Source organism: Ochotona curzoniae, unplaced genomic scaffold (assembly GCF_017591425.1).
Source record: "Ochotona curzoniae isolate NIBS_2020 unplaced genomic scaffold, NIBS_Ocur_1.0 scaffold_1037, whole genome shotgun sequence".
Lineage (NCBI taxonomy): Eukaryota > Metazoa > Chordata > Mammalia > Lagomorpha > Ochotonidae > Ochotona > Ochotona curzoniae.
The window spans coordinates 33,430,815-33,445,707 of NW_024467083.1; the positions used below are offsets into that span (position 1 = coordinate 33,430,815).

A 14,893-nucleotide genomic window follows, 5' to 3' on the forward strand; every position below is an offset into this window, starting at 1 on the left:
TAACTCCGCAGAGGCAGACAATGCCTAAATAGATTACAGAAATCTCAATGGGGTTGTCCGGTGTCCATGCAAAGGGAGGCAGAGCTGCATTCAGGTGTGGTAGAGACATCCGCCGGGCCTTGCCACACAGCTGGAAGTTCCTTGCGGCCTTGCCTGCAATAGAACGATACTCTTCACACCTTCCTGTCTTCCACACCCATCACACGGACCCCAGCAGAACGGAGAGGAGGGGCCGGCGATTAACAGGTTAATCCTCCGCCTTCGCGTGCCAGCATCTCATATTCCTGGCTGCTGCACTTCCCATCCAGCTCCCTGTGGTCTGGGAAAGCAGTCAAGGATGGCCCAAAGCCTTGGATCTGGAAGAGCTCCTGGTTTCAGATCAGCTCAGCTCCCGTCAATGCAGTCACTAGGGAGTGAAACAGCAGATGGAAGATCTGTCTCTGCTTCTTTCTGGAATATGCCTAATAAGAATAAATAAATCTCTTAAAAATATACAAAACAGCTAAAAAAAAAAAAAAAACGGAAAAGAGAAAAAGACCTTCAGGCAGACAGAGCTAAAGATGCTCTAAGAGGAAGCGATTCATGGTCAGAAAGAAAATGAAGTAACCTGAAAAGCTATTTAAGCAAACTAGACTGGGGAGAGTCAAGTGGATCATTAACTGGAAAGGTCTTAGAAATACTCGGATGTAAAAAAAAGAAAGATAATTTTAGCAGTGGGGTAGAGATCTCGCTTCCTTCTCCATGAATACTTTCTAGATCATTGATTCATTCAACTAGCGTTTGCTGAACATCCACAATGCATCCAGGGGTTTGCAAGACACAAAGTTTTTTGTTCTTTTTTTTAAAAAAAAAAAAAAATAGGGGCCCGGCACGGTGGCGCAAGTGGTTAAAGGTCCTCGCCTTGCATGCCCAGGGATCCCATATGGGCACTGGTTCTAATCCCGGCAGCCCCGCTTCCCTTCCAGCTCCCTGCCTGTGGCCTGGGAAAGCAGTCGAGGACGGCCCAAAGCTTTGGGAACCTGCACCCGCGTGGGAGACCCGGAAGAGGCTCCTGGCTTCAGATCGGCATAGTATCGGCCCGTTGCGCTCACTTGGGGAGTGAATCATCGGACGGAAGATCTTCCTCTCTGTCTCTCCTCTCTGTATATCCGCCTTTCCAATGAAAAAATAATAAAAATAAATCTTTAAAAAAATAGTTATTTTTATTTTAAAGGAGAGAGAGAGAGAGAAATCTTCCACCTGCTGATTCACTTCCCAGACCCAAACAGCAACAATGGCTGGTGCTGGGCTGGTCCAAAGCCACAAGCCTGAAGTCTCTTCTGGGTCTCTCACATGGAGCCCAGAGGCCAGGGCCAGCCAATCTTTCCCCAGGCCGTATCAGGAGCTGAATTAGAAGCAAAGCAGCTGGGACAGGAACCAGCACCCATATGGGATGCTAGCATGGCAGACAGAGGCAGGATGTACCATGATACAGTGCTAGCCCCAAAGTGTTCTTGTTTTTGTTTTGTTTTTAATTAAAAATGATGTTTACATAGTTGATCAGGGTGGGAAGGATTGAGGGTTAGGGAAAAGTGGGTTAAAATCATTGTTTCCAAGATTCTATTTCTTCTTCCTGTTTTGAGGGGGTGGGTGGAATAAGGGGAGAAGCCACACCCAACTTCCCAGCTACTCCAGTACCCAGGGATGGGGAACCGCCACAGGACATCAACCTAGGGTCCTGATGTGGCATACACTCCAAGGGTTCTTCCCAGGTGCTTGAGATAATTCTGTAATGCTGTCAATCCTGCCAGTCCAAGCATGAGGAAACCCTTCCAATGTCCATTGGCTGACATAGAGTCTCCATTCACCCAGATATTTGCTGTCATCATTTGGCTGGGGTATTTGTCCAATTTGTTCTGTTTTTTCTTCCTTTGTTGTGGTACCAGATGTCATCTGCAGGCCCCAATGCAGCCCTAAAGTTGTTTTTCTTTAGGATGTTGTAAGCCAACAGGAGAGACAGACCGGTAGATCAATCCGGGGTAAGAGCTGTTACACACCATCCCCATGCTGTTGTGCTAGGATTCAGCTACACACCCTTCACCTCTCAGGGAAAGAAGAGTTCTGTGATATGTTGCATTAAGATGCAGCTTATGAGGCCCAGCGCGGTGGCCTAGTGGCTAAAGTTCTCACCTTGAGTACGTCAAGATCCCATATGGGTGCCAGTTCTAATCCTGGCAGCTCCACTTCCCATCCAGCTCCCTGCTTGTGGCCTGGGAACGCAGTGGAGGACAACCCAAAGCCTTGGGACCCTGCACCCACATGGAAGACCTGGAAGCAGTTCCTGGCTCCTGGGTTCGGATCGGCACAGCACTGGCTGTTGTGCTCACTTGGGGAGTGAATCATCAGACAGAAGATCTTCCTCTGTCTTTCCTCTGCCTTTCCTCCTCTCTGTATATTTGCCTTTCCAATAAAAATAAATAAATCTTAAAAAAAAAATAAGATGCAGCTTATGATGCTGTCATGCCCTGTAGCAGTGCTGATTCTGGTCCTGGTAGCTCCATTTCTGAGCCACCTTCCTGCTAATGAGCCTGGGAAAACAACGGTTCGGGTATTTGGCCTCTGCCATTCTCATGGGAGACCAGGAGGGAGTTGTGGTTCCCAGCTTCATGGCTCCGCCTGGCCTAGCCCTGACTGTGTGGCCAGTGGGGAATGAGCCAGAAGACAGATCTCTCTCTCTCTGTCACTCTGCCCTTCAAGTAAATAAATAAAAGAAGGAAAATATTTTCCAGGTTTTCTAGAGGAGATGAGATCTGAGTTAGCTGTTGCAAAGTGAAATGGAGGAGGAGGAAAAAAATGTATTTTTCCAAGGCCTGGAGACAAGGTGGAACAAAATAGCTCAGCATAATTGGAACCTTGAAAGGGAGAACAGAGAGAGATCTTGAAAGTGGCTCACATTGGCTGCTCAAGAGGTTACGTGAAATCCTCCAGAAGATGGGGATATCTGGAGGCCTTTCAACTTGGTGTTTTTTTTTTTTAAGATTTATTTATTTTTATTGGAAAGTCAGATATACAAATGGCTGGAGCTGAGTCTGTCCAAAGCCAGGAGCCTGGAGATTTTCCAGGTCTCCCAAGTGGGTACAGGGTCCCATGGCTTTGGGCCATGCTCAACTGCTTTCCTGGGTGGAAAATGGGGCTGCTGGGATTAGAACTAGTGCTCATACGAGATTCCGGCGTGTACAAGGTGAGGACTTTAGCCACTAAGCCACCACGCCAGGCCCTCAAGTTGGTTTTAGAAAGAAAATTTGAGTGTGTGAAAAAAAAAGGTGTGTGGGGGGAACTGGGAGAGGTTAAATAATTGAAGTGAAAAATATCAAGGGCTTGAAATAAGACAGTAACAATAAGAAATGGTAATGAAGAGAATTTGCGATCTCCAGGGACCAATGCCTTAGGACACTGCACCCATGTGGGAGACACAGAAAGAAGCTCCTTGCTTCTGGGTTCAAATTTACCCTGCTTTAGCTGTTGAAACCATTTGGGGATCATACCAACGGATGGAATATCTTTGTTTCTCCTCTCTGCAAACCTATCTTTCCAATAAAATTCAGGTTAAACAGCTAAAGTCCTCGCCTTGGACGCCTCGGAATCCCATATGGGCGCTGGTTCTAATCCCAGCAGCTCCACTTCCATCCAGCTCCCTGCTTGTGGCCTGGGAAAGCAGTCGAGGATGGCCCAAAGCCTTGGGACCCTGCACCTGTGTGGGAGACCCAGAAGAGGTTCCTGGTTCCTGGCTCCTGATTGGCACAGCACCGGCCATTGTGCTCACTTGGGGAGTGAATCATCGGATGAAAGATCTTCCTCTCTTTCTCTTTTCCTCTCTGTATATCTGACTTTGTAATAAAATAAATAAATCTTTTTTTAAAAATTCAGCTTAAAAACAACAAAAAAGGAAATATGAACTTGTTAAAAGCAGCTTGAAAGAGAACAGAAAGACGGAACATGCCTAGGAGAGTGCTGAGAAGATGAAATCAGGACAGAAGAATGTCAAAGTCTGCCGCTTCCCTTGCCCCGCTAGCCCCACACTGAGGAGCAAACAGGGTCGGCTTTCCCGCCGCTAGCGACCGGTCCCGCCTCCTGGGCGCTCAGTGGACAGAAGCCGACCGCTCCAGGCCACGCCTCCCCGCCGGCCCTGACCCCGCCCACCTCGCCTCCGTCCAGGACTCCTGTGGCCTCGGCCCCGCCCACGCCCGGAGCTCCGCCCATCTCGCCTCCGTCCTGGACTCGGGGCGGCCTCGGGCCCGCCCACGCCCGGAGCTCCGCCCACCTCGCCTCCGTCCTGGACTCGGGGCGGCCTCGACCCCGCCCACGCCCGGAGCTCCGCCTCCGCCCAGGCTCCGCCCACCTCGCCTCCGTCCTGGACTCGGGGCGGCCTCGACCCCGCCTCTGCCGGCCGGCCGGTCCCCGCCAGGGGGCGCCGCGCAGCCCAGCCGCGGCTCGCCCGCCGGTCTGGCGCACACACCCCCTCCGCCCCGCGCCGGCGGCTCGCAGCCCGAGGCGCCTCAGCTCCGAGGGCCCCGCGCGCTGCACCGGCCGCTACTCTCGAGGGGCCGGGTGTGTGTGTGTGTTGGGAGAAGTGGGGTGGAGATGGCCGCAGCGGGGTCTAGGAGGCCGAGCTCGTAGGGGAGGGCGTCATGGAGGCAGAGCAGCGGCCGGCTGCGGGGGCCGGCGAAGGGGCGACCCCCGGGCTGGACGTGGCGCCGTCCGCTGCTTCGGCTCCTTCGGCCGCTGCCTCAGGTCCGATCCCCGGAGCTGCGCCCGAGCCCAAGAGGAGGCAGCTCGGGACACTGCTCCAGCCCACGGTCAACAAGTTCTCTCTGCGAGTGTTCGGCAGCCACAAAGCCGTGGAGATCGAGCAGGAGCGGGTGAAGTCAGCCGGGGCCTGGATCATCCACCCCTACAGCGATTTCCGGTACTGGGGGCTCGGCGAGGAGGGCGGGCGAGGGACCCCGATCCTCATGCTCGGGCTGGAGACCCCGCGGGCCAGGCCCGCCCCACCCTCCACGGCCACTTCTCCCGCCCAGGGGGCCGCGCGGCTGGAGGAGAAGCACCTCCCCCCAGCCGAGCCTGGGAATTCTTGGTCAGGGTATCCCCGGCTGGAAGTCTTCCCAGACTTGCCCAGCTGGGGACGCCAGGACAGGGGCGCGGATCCCCACACACCTGGATTCCCCGTCCCTGACGCTCGGGCCCCACCTGGACCACAAGACTATTGGGAATTTGAGGATCCAGTCCTGCTTGCAGGGGACCGGGATAGTTGATGTCATATCAGGGCCAACCTGGACTCTGCTTCCAACTACCTCTGCCCCCTTCCTCAACACCTACCCGGTTCATTGGGACAATCCACCAGTAAAAGAAAAAAAAAAAAAATCGGAGACCTTGGAGGGCGGGGACGGGGCTATCTAGACCCCAGACCATCCAACCCGCCACCTCGGGCTGCTGTCCCTGGTACTGAAGTCCGGGAGCAGCGGAGTGGACCGGCTCTAGGCAGCGGAACAAGTGCAAGACCACCGCCCAGATAGAAGGGACCAGGGTGGGGGTGGGGCCATTGCACAGTCCCCATCAAGCTGTACCTCTACGTCAAGGTCGCTAGGGGAGGAGAGCACGCCTGTCCTTCGGGGGAGATGAAGGACAGTGTCTGGATGAGGCGGCTGGGGATGTGCCAAGCCTCTAACCCTGGGAAGGAGAGAAACACAGAGCCAGTAGCATGAAACCAGAACCTAGATTTGCAGCTGGGGACTCAGACACTACCTCCAATTCACAGACTTACACACTCCCTAAATGTGCCGCCTCCTCCCATTGTTCTCATCTTGGCTGCCGTGGGCCCCCTCCTCCCACTGCACCCTGTTTGGTCTCCTGTGGCTCTCCCACCACTCCCCCACCCCATTCACCCTCAGATGAATGCCCCTGAAGCCATGTATCCCCCTTAGACTGCTGCTGCTGCTCTGTCCTCCCCACTGCATCACCCGCAGGGCTTGTGACTGCCTGTGAGTCAGGCTGTGAAGATGCTCCTGTGGTGAAGGCAAACCCTCCTTCTGTCCCCTCTTCCCAGGGAGAGGCTCAGGGCTCAGGGGTTTGCAGCAGGTCAGGAGCATGTAGTTCAAGGGAACTTCCAGACTTGAGGCCCCAGTTGAAAAGGTTGATTTTAACCTCCCAGCCTGAAGGGGCGGGGGCTCTGTGCTGAGGCCGGGATTAGCTGTGTCCTAGAATTAATCCACCTTAGGTAACTGAGTCCCGCAGATTACCCAGCGATTGTCTGAGTGAGGGCTTCACCCAGTTCCCTCCCACCCTTCCTCTGCACAGCTTCTGCCATCCATAGCAGAGCAGCTGTCCCCTGCCCAGGCCTGCCTGGGCCCAGCCAGAGTCCTGGGGGTGGGCACGTAGAGGTTGGAGGAGAAGACAGGTCCGGCTGCCCCTCTGTCTGTGCAGCCCTGATGGAAATGCTGGGAAGAGCAGAGGGCATCTCTGGAAAGTCCAGCTCAGATGGGAGGCTGGCCCGTCCATACCCACCTGGGCCACGGACTGGCAGATCCCAGCCAAGAAGCAGGCTCTGTGGGTCTGTGTTGGCGAAGAGGCTGGGGAGGGTGTGAGGAGCTTGAAATGGGCATTGAGCTGGAGACAGGAGAAGCAGCATTCCCTTTCAGAAATCTGGGGAGAAAGAGAGGGTGAGTCATAATACCAACAGGCTGCACGGCACTGCCACTTCTATTGTCTCGGCGGGGCTTTGCCAACAGCCCTGTGAGGTCAGCAGAGGGTACTTTTTTATTTTCATTTTTTTTTAACTTGGAAGTTTTATTTACTTGAGAAATGAGGGAGAGAAAGAGAGAGAGAAAAAAGAGAAATATCGCATCTGCTGGTCATCTTCCAAATGCCCTCAGCAGCCAGGCTCTCTGAACTCACTTTGGGTCTCCCACGTCCTTGAGCCATTACCTGCTGCCTCCCAGGGTGTGCATTAGCTGGAGTGGGGAGCACACTGAATTTAGGCATCCGAAATGAGACGTGTGCTTCCTAACCAGTGTCTTCACCAATTGCTGTGACAAGAGCTTACCCAATTACAATTTTTTTCTTGAATGTTTAAGGAGCAAGCATTAGCCTAGCAATTGCAGCACTCACATCCTGTCTTGAGGGCTCTCCCCCACAGATTCCTTTAGTACTCCATTGCCAGAAGAATAAACCTGCTGCCTGCCACCCAGCCTCCTGGCCCTCAAAAGACAGACAGACAGACAGGGGTTCTGTCTAAGCAGTTCTGATTTATTGGGGAAATTCAGTTTCTTATATAGGGTAAGGGATACTCTCAGGCCAGGAATTTCATGAATTCCAGGAGGGGAGAAACTAGGAGCCAATTACTAGGAGAATGACTGCGGAAGCCACCTCCCATAGGCCAGGGGTAGGTGGGCTAAATGGCCCTGGCCAATCAGTCTTTCTTTGAAGAGACTTGATTCCTGCCTTGGTTCACACCCAGGGCTCTGTCCTTGCCGCCATCTTGCCCGCTGGTGACCTAGACTGTTAGTCACCATCTAATTGACTTGGAGACCCCTTTGCCCACACTGTATGGCAGTACCTGGTCTGATACCGAGCTCAGACTCCCAATTCCAGCTTCTTGCTGCTGTGCAGATTCTGTGAGGCAGCCGTGATGCTATAAGGCTTAGACAGAACTGCTTAGACAGAACCCCTGTCTGTCTGTCTGTCTTTTGAGGGCCAGGAGGCTGGGTGGCAGGCAGCAGGTTTATTCTTCTGGCAATGGAGTACTAAAGGAATCTGTGGGGGAGAGCCCTCAAGACAGTGTCCCTGCCACTCCACAAGGAGATCTGATGGAGCCCCCAGCTCCTGGCCATCAGCCTGCTCCAGTCCTGGCCACTGCGGGCATTTAAGCAGTAAATCAGAGGACAGGGGCCCTCTGTTTCACTTAATCTCTGTCTCTTAAGAGTGTATACATGTGGGGGCATGACACAGTAGCCTAGTGGCTAACATCCTTGCCTTGCACGCTCTGGGATCCCATGTGGGTGCCAGTTCTAATCCAGCTCCCTGCTTGTAATCTGGGAAAGCAATGGAGGATGGCCCAAAGCCTTGGGACCCTGCACCCGCATAGGAGACCACTCTGAACTCCTGGCTTCAGATTGGCTCAGCTCCGACCACTGCAGCCACTCAGGGAGTGAATCAGTGGACAGAAGATCTTCCTCTCTGTCTCTCCTCCTTTCTGTATATCTGACTTTCCAATAAGAAAATCTTTTTGTTAAAAAAAAACCTGTATATACATGTTTTAAACTCCATGTTGCAAAAAATAAGTGTTTAGTGACAACATAGACTGTATGCCTTATTGTCTAGAATAAGAGCTACAATAATGCCAGCACCTATCGGATCCCCTGTAGGATTCTCACATTCCTTTCCAGACTCACCATCCTCGTTCTTGTGGCACTCATTTCCTTACTTTTTGAATAGTTGTGGAGATCCTGCAGCTACTTATATAGCTTAGTCCTGCCTATCTTTGAGCTTTATGTCAATGGACTCACCCTTATGTATCTGCGTTTCTTGCCGCTCTTGCTCGACACCAGATTTGTAAGATTGCTAGGTGATTTCGTGATTGTATAGTGTTTCAGGTCATGAATATTTCAGAGTGCATTTATGTACTTCTTTTCTGGACCCACATTCTTCTACTGGTGTACATTTGGGTTGTTGCCAGATCTAATGCATCTGTGAACATTCCTGTAGATAAATTCCTGGAGTGTGTTTTCACTGGGTGTAGGAATTCCTAGGAATGGCATTGCAAAGTTGGCTTAAAAAATTCAAGTATTTAGCTTTTTTAAAAAAAAGATAATTATTTTATTTTTATTGGGAAGTCAGATATACAGAGAGGAGGAGAGACAGAGAAGAAGATTTTCCATCTGCTGATTCACTCCCCAAGCAGCCGCAATGGCCTGAGCCATGCCGATCCGAAGCCAGGAGTCAGGAGGTTCTTCCAGGTCTTCCATGCGGGTGCAGGGTCCCAAGCTCTGGGCTGTCCTGACTGCTTTCCCAGCCCACAAGCAGGGAGCAGGATGGGAAGCAAGTCTGCCGGGATTAAAACTGGCGCCCAAATGAGATCCCAGTGTGTGCAAGCCGAGGCCTTTAGCCACTAGACTACTGTGCCAGGCCCAAATTTTTAACTTTATTGGAAGATGGTGAACTATTTTCCCCAAATCAGAATCCTCCCAATCCACACCCCTACCTGTTGTAGATGGTCTTCCCACTGTTCTCCATCGCTCATTTTTAGCAGACTGTCTCAGGTCCAGCTGGTGACTGGTGCGATGTATATCAGCTGAGCTCCTCCCTCGCCTCCCACCCTAGGTTTTACTGGGATCTGATCATGTTGCTGCTGATGGTGGGCAACCTCATCATCCTGCCCGTGGGCATCACTTTCTTCAAGGAGGAGAACTCCCCGCCCTGGATTGTCTTCAACGTCCTCTCGGATACTTTCTTCTTGCTGGATCTGGTGCTCAACTTCCGCACTGGCATTGTGGTGGAGGAGGGCGCGGAGATCCTGCTGGCCCCGCGGGCCATCCGTACACGCTACCTGCGCACCTGGTTTCTGGTTGACCTCATTTCCTCCATCCCTGTGGATTACATCTTTCTCGTGGTGGAACTGGAGCCCAGGCTGGATGCCGAGGTCTACAAAACGGCCCGGGCCTTGCGCATCGTCCGCTTCACCAAGATCCTCAGCCTGCTGCGGCTGCTCCGCCTCTCCCGCCTCATCCGCTACATTCACCAGTGGGAGGAGGTGGGGCGGGGAGGTGGGCAGGGGGGCTCTCGCATACTCCTCTGGGCTGGGATGGCATTGTGGTGGGGCGGGACGGGGGAGAACTCCTGGTGGGAGGCACATGAGCTCTCTCCCAAGTTGGCAGGGGGTGAAGAAGCAGGGGCAAAATGAGCCAGGGCCTGGGATGGGATGGAAGCACAAGAAGGTGAAACATTGAAACAAGTCTTCAGGGCTGGTTGGCACTGGATGGAAGGGGGATTGTGGAAGAGTTGGATTTCATCTTCAGGGACACAGGTTTAATGGTACAGCTTGGCCTCCACAATCCCATTGCCCGCAGCCAGATCCCATTTTCTTATTTACTTGGTGAGACCTAGTTTCATTTTGTGTAAATTGAGAATGTCAAAAGTATTGGTCTGGGCCAAGGCTGTAAGGACTAAAGGAGTCAGTGTATACAGCGTTCAGAGAGTGAGCTGGCTCACAGCACATTCTCAGTAAACTTGCTGTGACTGTTACTGGATGGGAAAAGTGCTCTTGGTGTTAACACTTTCAGGCATATGCCGTGTGGGTGCCTCAGGTCTCCAGTCCATGTCTGGGCAGCATGTTGCAGGAGACCTCACTGGGCATGCGATTGGCCCCTGTGTCTCCATTAATGAGGAGACCGACACAACCTGCTTCACATTACCTGTAAAGCTGTGCAAGTGAATGGTAGCCATAATTTTTTCTTTTTAATTTCCCTTCATAGAGGCTAAGTTTAAGGAGGGAGAGAGAGAGAGAGCAAGGCTGGGGATGGAGGAGGAGCAGTAGGGGCGGGGGGCTCCCGTGCACAGCAGCCCCTCCTCGGACTCCTCAGATCTTTCACATGACCTATGACCTGGCCAGCGCTGTGGTTCGCATCTTCAACCTCATCGGGATGATGCTGCTGCTGTGCCACTGGGATGGCTGTCTGCAGTTCCTGGTCCCCATGCTGCAGGACTTCCCTCCCGACTGCTGGGTGTACATCAACCGCATGGTGGTGAGCAGGCCCCACCGCTCCACCTCTCCCGGGCCACCACAGGGCTCTTCCACCCCAGCAGCAGGGATGGTACAGGGAGCAGGAAGTGGGAACCAATGAGGAAACACCAGTAAGGTGGGAAGAAAAGGAGGGAACAGGCAAGGTGTGTGCGTGGGGGGGAGGATCAAGACAGAAACCAAGCCCCTCTTTTGCCTCAGGGGTTCCAGAGCCCAACCTCAAAGCCCCCCACCCCACCCTGCCACCATGGGAAAAGGTCTGGTGCAGAAGGGGACAGACAGGAGGACTGAAAGAGGAAAGGTGGCAGGCAGAGACTGACGCTCTGCCACACCCCTGGCCTCACCCCTCCCACCAGAACCACTCCTGGGGCCGCCAATACTCCCACGCCCTGTTCAAGGCCATGAGCCACATGCTGTGCATCGGCTATGGGCAGCAAGCACCTGTGGGCATGCCCGACGTCTGGCTCACCATGCTCAGCATGATCGTGGGTGCCACATGCTATGCCATGTTCATCGGGCATGCCACTGCCCTCATCCAGTCCCTGGATTCTTCCCGGCGCCAGTACCAGGAGAAGGTCAGCAGGGACTTGAGAGGGAAGGGGTGGGGCATGGAGGGCTGCTGGGGCCTGGGTAGCCTGACTTGGGGCATGTGCTGATGATGCTTCTGTTGTTGGGTCTCTTGTGTCCTGTCCACTTGTCCCATGGCCATGTGTGAACCTTTTCCTTGTGTGGGTCTCCACGCTCTTGTCCTTGGGCCTACCCACCCCCTCCATATCTGGGTTTTCCTGCAATTTCTGTGTTCCCCCATGATCCTCACATCCTCCTTGGCCCTGCCACTTCTGGCATATCCCCCACCTCACACGGCTTTCCCCCACCCCATCCTGTTCGGGTCCTACCCTTCTGTCTGTGCACTCTGGCTGTGGGCTGGCCCCCCAGTACAAGCAGGTGGAGCAGTACATGTCATTCCATAAGCTGCCTGCTGACACGCGGCAGCGCATCCACGAGTACTATGAGCACCGCTACCAGGGCAAGATGTTTGACGAGGAGAGCATCTTGGGCGAGCTGAGTGAGCCGTTGCGGGAGGTGAGGCTGGGCTCTGCTGGGACCAGGGCTTTTGGGGGAGCTGGGAAGGGGCGCCTGGGGTGGTTAGCACTGCTCCTATGGGAAGGCAGGCTGATAGAGGGTTCCATGGGAAAATTCTAGGCACTTGGGGCCCCTTCCATGGATGGGAGTCTTTCTTGAAAGTCTGATGAGGGTGAAGCATCCATGAGGAGGGTGGCTGCAGGGCTCTCCATTGGGGACGGTGCTCCCATGAGGTTTTGTGGGGGTGCTGAGAGCTCAAGCATGCTCCCAGGCCCAAGACAGCAGTCCATGGTTTAACAGGTCATGAATCCCAAGGTTCGTTTTCTGGGACAGAGGAGTTTAGTGGGAAAGGGCACAGCCTGCCTGACAGGTCCCTCTCCTGCCCAGGAGATCATCAATTACACCTGCCGGGGCCTGGTGGCCCACATGCCGCTGTTTGCCCACGCTGACCCCAGCTTCGTCACCGCGGTGCTCACCAAGCTGCGCTTTGAGGTCTTCCAGCCGGGGGACCTCGTGGTGCGTGAGGGCTCCGTGGGCAGGAAGATGTACTTCATCCAGCATGGGCTGCTCAGCGTGTTGGCGCGTGGTGCCCGCGACACCCGCCTCACTGATGGATCCTACTTTGGGGGTCAGCAGGTCTCAGGGAGGGGTGGGGGTGCTCATAACTAGAGGACAGAGGACAGCTGTTCCCCAGGGTCAGGGTCTCTCCCAGGCTGTGTGTTGCAGAATCACAGAGTTTCAGGCCCTCCCTCCCCAGCGGCCCTGGGACCCAAAGCACCTTGGCTTTAAGAATTTGTGCCAGGGCCTGGTGGTGTGGCCTAGTGGCTAAGGGCCTCGCCTTGAATGCACCGGGATCCCATATGGTCGCTGGTTCTAATCCCGGCAGCTCCACTTCCTGTCTATCTCTCCTCCTCTCTGTATATCTGACTTTGTAATTAAAATAAAATAAATCTTAAATAAATAAATAAATAAATAAAAGGCTGTGCCAGGGCAATCTGGAATGCTAACCACGGCACCAACTAGTGGCCAGAGGGATATTGGCAATCCCTCAAACCGTGAAATCCTTGGAGCCCCTGAAGCAAAGGAGAGAGAGGCAGCAGGTTCTAGGTGGAGCCATGGGTTTGAACTTTCAGTGGTATTGCCCAGGCGCTGCAGCAGGGAGCGGCCATTTCTGGCAGCTACTGGCCTCATCCCTTCCCTCAGTTCTCACCATCCGCATGACCATGGCATTGCTTTCCTTTTCCAGGGTCGCCCTTGGCATTCACTCAAGGTGGTAGGGGGTACGTAGAGTGGGCACGCCTCAGGACAGAGCAGTTAGCGTGCAGTGGGGGAGCTGGGCGTGAGGAGACTAGCCAGACTTGCCTCTTGGGCTATTTTGATTTGGACAGCAGGAGAAGGGCAGAGAGTGTACAAGTCAGGAGAGGGACACTGCAGCGCCATTAGGGAGCCTAGTGGACTTGGGCAAACGTCTATTTCTGCCAAGCCTGGGGATGCTCCCAAGACTGAGAGAGCTGCATCAGCAAGCAGGGGCCTGTTCTGGGGGCTGGAGGGTCTGAGTTTCCTACCAACCTCCACAGAGATCTGCCTCCTGACTCGGGGCCGGCGCACAGCCAGTGTGCGGGCTGACACCTACTGCCGCCTCTACTCTCTCAGCGTGGACCACTTCAACGCTGTCCTCGAGGAGTTCCCCATGATGCGCCGGGCCTTTGAGACTGTGGCCATGGATCGACTGCGCCGTATTGGTGAGGCCTGTTCACCTTGTCTGCATTGTGTCCCAGGCTCTAGAGCTTCCGTGTCATACCCCACTGCACCTGCTTCTGGCAAATGCTCCCACAGGCCTTTCAGCTCTGCCTCACTGCCTCCATCTCTCAGCATGCTGCTGCCAGGGGGCTGAACCCCAGGCCTGGGTCCTCCTTTTCCCCACTAAGGACCAGCCCCCTGACTGACACGCCCCTTCTTCCTCCAGCCCCACCCCTTGGTCCTGTCCCCTGGCCCTCTTCTTGTGATCCAGCCTCCACCCTGGATTCCTTCTCTTTCCCTGACTCCTCCCCTGGGGACACCCCGTAGGCAAGAAGAACTCCATCCTGCAGCGGAAGCGCTCGGAGCCGAGCCCGGGCAGCAGTGGTGGCCTCATGGAGCAGCACTTGGTGCAACACGACAGGGACATGGCTCGAGGGGTCCGGGGCCTGGCCCCAGGCACAGGAGCTCAGCTGAGTGGAAAACCAGTGCTGTGGGAGCCCCTGGTGCACGCACCCCTGCAGGCAGCAGCTGTGACCTCCAACGTGGCCATTGCCCTGACTCACCAGAGAGGCCCTCTGCCTCTCTCCCCTGACTCCCCGGCTGTCTTCCTTGCTCGCTCTGCTCGGCGCTCAGCGGGTTCCCCTGCCTCCCCGCTGGTGCCTGTCCGAGCTGGTCCTCTGCTGGTCCGAGGACCCTGGGCATCCACCTCTCGCCTGCCTGCCCCTCCTTCCCGAACCCTCCATGCCAGCCTGTCCAGGGCTGGTCGCTCCCAGGTGTCTTTGCTGGGTCCTCCCCCAGGGGGAGGAGGACGGCGGTTGGGACCTCGGGGCCGCCCCCTCTCAGCCTCCCAGCCTTCGCTGCCTCAGCGGGCAACAACAGGTGATGGCTCTCCTGGGCGCAAGGGCTCAGGAAGTGACCGCCTACCCCCCTCAGGGCTCCTGGCTAAGACTCCAGGGACAGCTCAGTCCTCTAGGCCGCCAGTGCCAGAGTCAGCCATTCCCCGGGGCCCCCAGCTCTCTGCCAACATGTGAGATCCTGGGAAGACTGGCCTTAGCTCTGGGGGTGGTGCGCATGTGCCTGAGGGCCAGCACCTCTGGTTGCAGGCCAAGGGGCCCTGAAACAACACTCTATGAAACTGTCTCCCCTCCCACCATGAAGATGTCCCCTGTGTCCTCAGCTCAGACCCCCTGCAGCTGTCTGACATTTTCATCTGTGCCCTGTCCCCCACTTCATCATATGTTCTGAGTGCCTGCCCCAGCTCTGTGTGTCTCCACTGCCAAGTAGAAGTGACTTAAAGTC

General features: G+C 54.8%; 1 protein-coding gene across 1 annotated transcript; it reads left to right on the plus strand.

The window, feature by feature from the left end:
• The first annotated feature begins 4,662 nt into the window (after window positions 1-4,662).
• Window positions 4,663-14,625, plus strand: HCN3 (hyperpolarization activated cyclic nucleotide gated potassium channel 3). The gene is made up of 8 exons (XM_040998819.1): window positions 4,663-4,945; window positions 9,355-9,784; window positions 10,614-10,775; window positions 11,128-11,346; window positions 11,708-11,854; window positions 12,242-12,482; window positions 13,432-13,596; window positions 13,922-14,625. The coding sequence occupies exons 1-8, from the start codon at window positions 4,668-4,670 to the stop codon at window positions 14,623-14,625; spliced, it is 2,346 nt and encodes a 781-aa protein (XP_040854753.1). The 5' UTR covers window positions 4,663-4,667.
• The last annotated feature ends 268 nt before the right edge of the window (window positions 14,626-14,893 follow it).

What these genes read in the sequence shown, in the direction of transcription:
- HCN3 (XM_040998819.1), top strand. Translation starts at nt 4,668, where the DNA reads ATGGAGGCAGAGCAGCGGCCGGCTGCGGGGGCCGGCGAAGGGGCGACC. An exon ending in TGTACATCAACCGCATGGTG is followed by an intron (nt 10,776 to 11,127) that starts GTGAGCAGGCCC and finishes CCCTCCCACCAG; the next exon opens with AACCACTCCTGGGGCCGCCA. An exon ending in GGATCGACTGCGCCGTATTG is followed by an intron (nt 13,597 to 13,921) that starts GTGAGGCCTGTT and finishes GACACCCCGTAG; the next exon opens with GCAAGAAGAACTCCATCCTG.